At 28.2% G+C, this 9,595-nt stretch overlaps 1 protein-coding gene across 1 annotated transcript in view; it reads right to left on the bottom strand.

The window, feature by feature from the left end:
- Positions 1-6: 6 nt before the first annotated feature.
- The window catches only part of LOC106679082 (semaphorin-1A), a gene marked incomplete in the record, with an annotated part of 426,223 nt that continues 416,634 nt past the window's right edge, over positions 7-9,595 (bottom strand). The window contains 7 exon segments of the mRNA XM_067044604.1: positions 7-2,456; positions 3,174-3,357; positions 3,445-3,513; positions 4,802-4,858; positions 4,948-5,090; positions 5,247-5,460; positions 6,750-6,832. Of these exon segments, the coding sequence (XP_066900705.1) occupies positions 2,294-2,456; positions 3,174-3,357; positions 3,445-3,513; positions 4,802-4,858; positions 4,948-5,090; positions 5,247-5,460; positions 6,750-6,832 (913 nt within the window).

Here is a 9,595-nt window from a genome sequence, read left to right as displayed (position 1 = left end):
ATATACACACACACACACATACATACACATACATCATTATATATTTACATATTCACTTACATTTAAATACAATGTATTGTTGATCCTAATACAGTTACAGCAATTAAACTAACATAACCAATTTCAGATTTTAAGAAAAAATACATTAATCATAACAAAAAATTTTTACTGTATTTGTTAAAAATTCTTAGTATAGACATTTTCAAGACCACTTTGTCAAAAAGTATACCTAGATAAAAGAATAAAAGAAAAGGGTGATACTGTTTAGGATAAATGGAGTTCGCAATTGTATTAAGATCATAAAATTTTTATATTTTTACCCTTCTTATTTCAATATTCTTATTTACAAATTAACATATTTCATTTATAAATATATTATAACAATATTCTTCAAAAATATCAATACTTTCCATCAATCATAATACATGTCATTTATAAAACAACATGCAATATTAATACTTATAAACATTACGAAAGTTTCTATGCATGAGTAGTTTAAATCTCTATATACATATGCATTTACATTGAAAAACACACACACACACACACATAAATGTGTGAGTACATTTTAAATTTTATTGAAATTCCACAATCTTCATAAATCACAGATATAGATGACAATCATATTTTAAATAAGAGATGAATTAAATAATTATTTCATTAAATAATGATGAAAAAAAAAAGGAATGTAAAAATTAAACTTAAAAAAAAATTTAGAACATTATCAAATATATTTACAATCCAACAGAAATATCTAGCAATAAACTATTTATTTACAAGTCTTAATTTAATTATATATACAAAACTCCATCTATAGCAAAGGAATTATTTTAATGATACACAACTTACTTTATACTATAACTCTCATAGGACATTGTTGAATGTTAAAACAATGGCAAATGTACTATTTGTTATATTAATTAACAAAGAAAATTACAAAATTACATTTGATCAAATTTCCCATCACATGAAATATCTGAAGCTACCAATGACTTCAAATCAACTTTCCATTACATGGAAGAAATGATATATAAATAAATAACTTAAATTCATTTTATTTAAATTCACTGTGTCATGCTATATAAAATTTTAAAAGCTCTACAACAATAACAATTTTTACAACTCTTAACAAAATATGAACTTTTTTTGTATTTTTTTTTTCAAAATACATTTTGCAATATTTACATTTTACACATAATTATATAAATTCTTTTTAAAAATTTAACAGAATAAATAAGGCCTCTTTCATTTTAAAAATTAAAACGAAATATTATGGATAATTTATTTTTGTGGTGATAGGTAAAATTAAACACAATTACATGTAAGAGGACTTATCCATAATATACATAGTGATTTTAAGTTTAAACTGCTAAAATTTATTTTTAAAACTTCTTTTTTGTTATTTTTCCCCCTCTAAATCATCATTCTTAAGAAAATGACTCTTTTATTTTAACTCTTTAAAATAATGTAAAGATTGATTATAATCAATCACTCTTGCCACAGTAATTAAAATATTAGAAAACAGATTAAATCTCAAATAATTTATTATTTTTCATTGGACTCCTTCCTTGGAAAAACAATTATGAAAAAAGTAGCTTTAATTTGTTTTCAAATAAATCTAAAAATTAATCAGTTCATTTAGATACATAAGAGCTATAAATGAGATCACATATCACTGTGATAATTGAATGAAAACGTATTAATTTCAATGTTTTCAAATGATGAATTAATGTAAACAGTAAAGTCTCAAAAGTTATATTTTTGATTATAAGAGATAAAATAATTATCAATTCAGAAAAATTAATTTCCCTTTCATTCAATGAAGTACTTCAAAATATATTTTTATCATTTAAAAACTTTAGTGCTATTGAATTAATTACAAGAAAACTATTTATTTGTAATTTATAGATAACATATTTTTTTGTAATAATGTATAATTATATAAAATAAATCAAACCATATATATGAATTTTACAAATTTTGTACATAAGAACCAATATTTTATATTTATTTCATGATTTATGAATATTAAAAAGACCAAAGTAATAAAACAATTCACCTTTAGATTTCAATAGATCAAATTAAGGCTACAAGTAGTTAGGGATTTTTAACTGGTCACTGAACCATCTTAATGAAATATGACTGGTAAAAAAATAACTTGCAATGAAGTTAAACTCAACAAACTTTTGCTGAAGTATAAGACTAATTTAATTTTGAAAATTCCTACAATGGAAAGAATTTATTAAATTAATTTTTTTAAATATGTGGATGGAGTAATTCTTGTACATTACTCCTAAATATAAGTTTTCTTCACTTTTTGTAAAGTTTTATTATTTTCTGAAGATGTATTTGCATTCTTGTCATTGGCATTTTTTGGTGGTACGTTAACAAGCAGATTAATTGATTTATTGTTTGCACAAGGAGAGAGATATGATGCACCTTCTCCATTTAATGGGCTGAAAAAGAAAAAAATTTGATAATGTTGAGTAGATATTTAATGTTTATTCTAGTTTATTTACCATATTTACTGTCATTTTCACATACACATGCATATACCTATAAGAGATATTTTTGTATCCATAGGTATAATATTAATGTTAAAATATATATAACTTATATCCATAAACAAGATTTAAACATTAAAATGCATATAATTTACCCACGAGAATGAGCGACTAAAATGTATATAGAAAGTGGAAAAAGAGGAGTATTTAATAATTAGATGTTTAAAACAAGGTAACTAAGTGGAAGTAGAATGGATTAGATTTTTTTACTATATAGACTTAGTTTATTAATTATTTACCATTAGAAGATGTTGTTCCATTAAAGATTATTGTACATTCCTTTGTTATAACTTATAAGGGTTGAAACGTAGTTAGTAAATAAATAATATTTAAAATCCATTTAACTATACTTAAAGGATTTTTAAATATATATATATATATATATATATATATATATATATACATACATACATACATACATACATATACACATATATCTTTTAGTTTACTGGCTGAATGAGATTATTTGCACTACAACTTAATTGAAAATAATAATTTTAGAAAATGAAATATGTGTAAAAACTAAATGTCCTTGAAGAACAAGTAAATAACTGAATCATGTATATGAAATAAAAAAGTTACTTCAACAAATTAATGTGTTTTAAATACCTGTTATGCTGATGATGTAAAGGCATATTGGTATATGCATTATCTGGTCTGAAATGTCTAGAGCATAAGTAACCAGCTACAAATCCAACAACTAAAGTGGCCAACACAGCAGTAGTAACAACAAGACCTAATGTGTCAGCAGTATAAATGACTATCTTTTCTTGTGTTCCTCCACCAACTTCATCTAAGGAGATAAAAGAAGATCGTAAGATATATTCAAAAATAAGGAATTATCAGCATAGAATTAGGTTTGAATTAGAAAAATACTTACTAGCTGAACAGAGGTTTGGATTACATATGGTACATTTAGGGCAAAGGCTCCCATCTTTATCCATTACATCTGAAAATTAAGACAGAATTAAGTCAAAGAATTCCAGCACAACAGTATGGTAAAGTGTATTTGTGCAATTTAAATCAATGAATTACAATTGAAATATTTGAGATTTCACTTATATCACATTAAAAATTTTCCTGGAATTCTGAGAATATTTAAAAATAATATTAGGTTTTGTTTTGATACATTTAATGACTAACAGGAGGTGCAATACCATTTTTTAGATTTAAAATTAACAATGAATAATAATAATAAAAGGATTACCACTGATTTTTAACAAAAACATCAAAAGTAAAAGAAAATATTAAAAGGAAATGTTGAAGGTAAATACAGAAACATTTAATATGTAAGACAGAAATAGCATAGTATAAAAAAAACAAAAAAAAAACAGTAATTATTTATTATTATTATTGTTCCATCTTTTACAATTATTTTCATCTGCTTATATAGTTTTTACCTGAAACCTTATTCCAAAATACTTCTCAGGTTTAGATTCAATGTCATTGTAGCGATTACAAACATACATTTATGTATATATTTTTTTCTATATTATTTAAAGTTTCATCATGAAAATAATTTTTTTGTCCACCCCAAACCTACTGAACAGAATCCATTAAAAAAATTTGAGATCTGTTAAGATGAAATTTGAATATCAAAATCACATGAAAAAGGATGTTAAAAATATAATTTTTTTTACAATAAATAAATGGGAATAATAGAAATTTTCATTTCTATTTTAGAAGTTTCATATTTTGGATAAGTACAGATGATGAATGGAGTTAACTATAGTTACAGTTGCATGTTCAAACAGGGATAAGATGTTTTTTAAACTAACCTAAATATGAAAGTTAATTACCTTAAATGGAATCTAAATCACATGGAATGCTGACAAAAATTAATTCTGTAAGAAAGCACCCTATACTTCAAGTTATACAATGTGGGTGTATATATAAATTTGGAAGTAAATAATTTATGTTTCATGCAGTAATTGAAAAATATCAATTAGTAAAGAATCATTAAGACCGGCTACAAAACTTGGAGGATACGACAATAGACTAAATTGTCTTATTCAAACCTTTACTATAACTTATAAGCTACAAACATAATTACAGCACTAAAGAGAGAACATGGATAGGTCATTAAAGCTAATAAGCAGTCAACTTATTTCTTGGAGCATTATAGGTTTAGAAATTAGGCTAATGCTTTCCAAAATAATTGAAATTGTATATTTGATGGGTATTTAAAGATTTGTTTTTAAAAATTTAAAGTAAATTTATTAATCTTAGTTTGTTACCATTCATTTCTTCTTCTCCTTCCAGAGGATGAACTGCTACAGCTGACTTTAGTTGACCTAAAATATAATTAAAGATTTTTTTAAACCAAATTCATTGTAAAACAATTTCTTTCTAGAAGAAAGAAAAAATATATAAATTCAATTACCTGGAGGTTGACATGATGGATGAGATCCTCTAATAATATTTTGCAAAAATTGTTTTGTATTACCATTGAACTGGTTGTGCGCTATGCATGATTCAGTTTGAGGATCCCATGCACAATATGGGTCTTGAATTCCAACACATTCTCTGTAAAAAAACAATGCAAGTTCAACTACTTGTGACAGGATATTACAAACTAACCAAATAAATATATTACATCACTTATAAACAGTTAAATAATATACTGAAAGAAAAGGGATACAGCATGTAGATGTGACAATAAGGTGTCTAGATGATTTTTACCTGCATGTTGTAATTGTAGAACAACGATAAAGGGGGACGGAGTGAATTACTTCATTGGTTATGATCAATAGTTTAGGTACATCATTTTCATGTCGAACCACAGTTAGTGATTTTATTGCAGAGTTTGAATTGGTTATTTGAATTTCTTCAGTAAAAAGTGCAGCACCAGGCTTACCCATGCCACGATTTACTGCTTTTATGATCCGTCCATCATCTATAACAGATTATAATGTATTCTTTAAAAAATTATTTTAATTTTATTTTATTAATAATATACTAAAATATCATAATATCTGTAGATAAATTAACCCTTTAGTGGACAGATTGTTATTTATTACCACTATAGTATCATTTAAGACAGCTAGTGTGTTATCATTAGAGCTTAAGATTACTCACTCTGTGATATCTCCAGTTGCTGTCTGTAAGAGGGGAGAAGCATTGGAAAAGAAACCTTTTTGACAATCCCTGTTTCTTGGTATGAAGAGTTATAAAACTATAAAAGAGTGGTAAAACTATGACAATATGTCATGTGCCATGAACCGCACAGTTTAGGAATTGGTTGATACCAATGTGTTATGAACTGTCTCATTCTAATACCATTATGTCAGAATATAAATACTTTAATATTTTTTATAGAAAGTAAATATAATAAATCGTAAGATTGTGTGACTCCAAAAATGAAAACCTTAACATATTTTCTTTTTAAAGTTTTTTGAAAACAATGAATTTATTTCGGAGAAACAAGTACTAAGCTATTTATGTATGGTGATATTCTATTTTAAGGATTGTATGTACATATTTTAGATATCCTTTGTAGTTTTTCTTGTTACCTTTTAAAGTTTTCAGAAATTTAGGAATTTGAATGATAAATGTCCTAACTAACAACATTTTACTTTTAATTTTATAGGGATATAAATATTTGTGAGTGTGTAATACATGATAATTTATTTGGAGTCGTTTTTATTTATTTTATTAAATTTAGTTTAGCTATGCTTTCCTGATTCTTTTTCTAGTTTTCAAAACTTTTTGGTTCTGAAAGTTACAATTACACACATCTATTTTCATTTTCATCACAAATTCCTTGATTGAATGATGTGAAGAAGAATAAATCTGCAGTCCCAGCAAATAACTGTTTAAGTAAAAAATTATAAATTTTCAAGACATCAGTTTCAAATTTCTATAAACATGGGACTTAAAAAAAGATAAAATAAAATATTGCTGAAAGGGCCTAATATAACAAATACTTGTGGTAGTGATTTTTTTTTAATTTGCAGAAACAGTGATTTGAATGTCTTAATAATTTAATAAAATGTGACTATTTTTTTCTATTCAATTTTGATTTTGTACATTGAATTTTGAATTTTTATATACAAAGCCCATAAAAAAAGATGTGAGACTATCAGAAAGTTAATAATGGGAGGTTGATACATGTTCAAATAAGATATATTCTGTTTGTCAATAAAAATATTTAACGCAAACTAAAAAATATTCTTGTTATATTACCTGTACCAATAAACAATACATCCATTGCTTGACCATTGAGTGTTTTCACCTGCGGATCCACAGCAATAGCAGTAAAGCGGTTTCTGAAATCACAATATAAAATACAATGTAAGTATTTTATTAATACTAAAAATTAATTTCTTCTATTTTCAATTCCTGGGATGTATTTTTTTAAAAATTGAATTAATTGAGTATTTTTTCTACTTTATTTTCTACATTCTTGGAGGATGTGATGGGTCTCACATATAAAGGGGCCTCTACATGTTGGCCGAGCCATGGCGAACTCAGACATGCGCGAGCATGTGGATGGGTGGCTTGGCTTGGTTGGCCTAGGCTCGTTGCCGAGCCGTCAAGAGTCGGTTTTTTGGCCACAGATCAAAGGGGTTCATGAGGGCGCTCGTGTATATCTTTACAATCTAATCTTTCATTGTATACATTTTTTACAAGATTATATATACAACAGCACAATTATGAAAGTTAAAATAAAAGATGAATTTAATTAATTTTTATTTAATTTTAAGCTTATCTAGTCCGATTTTTGTGAATTGTTGTCATCCACCATCTTCTTAGTCGTATTTTACGTTTTCTTTCATTTTCTTTTGTAATAAAAATAATATAATCCCAGGGCAATTGCTGAAATCACTTCAACGTCCTCCATGTTTGCCTCTCTGAATAACACTGACATGTGGATGGTCCGCACTTTGTTTGCCGAGCATTTGTACGAGCCTCCGATCCATGGCGAGCGGCCAACATGTGGATCCACCTTAAGACTTATGTCCATCCAGTCTTAGAATACGGTTCTGAGGTCATTTGTACTGCCGCTGATGCATCCCTAAAGAGGCTAGACAGCCAGCAGAACAAAGCACTGCAACTAATCTTGGGTGCACAGTGCTCTACCACCGTTGCAGCTATGGAGTTGCAGACTACAATAGAACCTCTTTCTAAACCACATGAGTGAACTGCAATGTGTCTTCACAAGCAAATGCAAAGAGTAGAGACAGGGTTTTTGAATAACTACAAAATTCCAACTCAAAAGCTCAAGATGCGAAAATCCTTCATGTTGAAAGCCAAGACTTTACTTGAAGAAAGAGGGTTTGACAGCATAGAGAGGGAATGATTTATACAGACGCATTTCTCAATACACTATCATGAAAGCAAGGCAGAGCTGCAACTCCTCCGACTGGTAGATAAGAAAACAAATGTCTGGCTTTGAGTTAAAAGCAATAGCCCTGGAAACAACAGCTTAAAAGTACACTTCTAAGGATTGGCTTCACATTTATACAGACGGAGCAGCTGAATTAACTGTTAGAAATGCTGGAGCAGGAGTTTACTCAAGAGATTTTCAATTCAGTACTAATGTAGGTAAGGATAGTGAAATACCAGCTATTCTCATTACCTTAAGAACACAGTCTAGAATGCAAAACCAGAATGTTATCTTCACTGACTCTGAAGCAGGTATCCTTGCTATTACTAACACGTACGAAAAATTTTTATGAAATTTTGTCTTATGACCTCGCGATGAGGGCAGTCAGATAAATGGCTGGATGTCATGTCCGATGTGATAATTAATAAGCAACAAGGGTCACCTCTCCTCTGATCTTATGGAGATTAGCACCCAAGTAATCATGGTCAGAGATAGCTCTAAAAGCAGCGACCAACTTGTGGTGGGGAAGATCAGGTGGTATACAATTGCTTGGAATGATGAGGTTTGCATATGCTAGGTAAAGTTAATGCCACTTAGCTCTCAATGATGAATTAAGACCACAGATTGTTGGTCTAAAAGATGAGGTTCATTTTTATAACACACTCTTACAAATTTTGGTGTAAGAAACAACTTGAGTGAGGCAAACAGTTGACCTATCAGTCCTATGTCATATAATTTCTGTACCAGTATCCTCCAAAAAATTCTGTCAAAAGCAGTCCTGAAATCCACAAATACAACTAGGGTACTCTGCTTGAGATGGAAACAATTCTTAATTTGCTGAGTTAGACGTACAACTTGTTCTATATTGCTGCAATGCTTTCTAAACCCTGCCTGTACAGTGGACAAGAGATTATGTCAGTTGAGTTACTGTTGCAGGGGCCAAAGTATCACCTTCTCATATACTTTTGAAAATACACTCGTAAGTGCTTGGTAACTTGATTACTGAGTTGATTGCCATTCTAAAGAATAGGGACAATTTCGACCTTTCTCCAGGCATCAGGGAACTGCTACTGCCATACCATGTTGAAAAAAGTAATTATTGTATTTTTGGCAGTGTAACCCTGGTTTATCAGAAATTCTGCCAAAAGTTCATCTGGAGTAGTGCATTTTCCCTTCTTCGTGCATCGGGACGTCATATCTAACTCATTATGAGAAAAGTCACCACTAAGCAACTGTGCTCTCCCTCACGTAAACATGTTGGAATCCCAGTTTTTTAAAATTATTTTATTTTTGTCTTCAGTGATCTTTATCATCTTCGGTCAGTTGTGGTCAATTATTTTATTTTTGTCTTCGGTCACCAATTAAAATAAATTGATTGTAATTGGTTTTTTTTTTTTGGTTTTTTTTTGTACTATTACATGTATCGATTTGAGGAAATTACTTATAAGTGCTCACTGTAAGGAAGAAGAATTATTTTTTGTACATATAAATTTGTTTGTTATTTTGTTTTAAATCATGTATAGAGATTGTATATATATATTTTGTTTTTGTATGTAGGAGTCATAAGATTTTTTAGTTTCACTCTTGTATTTATTATAAATAGTTGCTTTACTGATTTTTTTAATGTCATTCTATTGAATAAGGACTGTTCGTCTATTGTTAGTTGTCTATAGGTTACTATAAATAGTTTTTCCTACTTGTT

Source organism: Halyomorpha halys, unplaced genomic scaffold (genome assembly GCF_000696795.3).
Source record: "Halyomorpha halys isolate HHAL.00 unplaced genomic scaffold, Hhal_1.1 Scaffold176.1, whole genome shotgun sequence".
NCBI lineage: Eukaryota > Metazoa > Arthropoda > Insecta > Hemiptera > Pentatomidae > Halyomorpha > Halyomorpha halys.
This window is presented reverse-complemented; position numbering and strand designations above follow the sequence as displayed.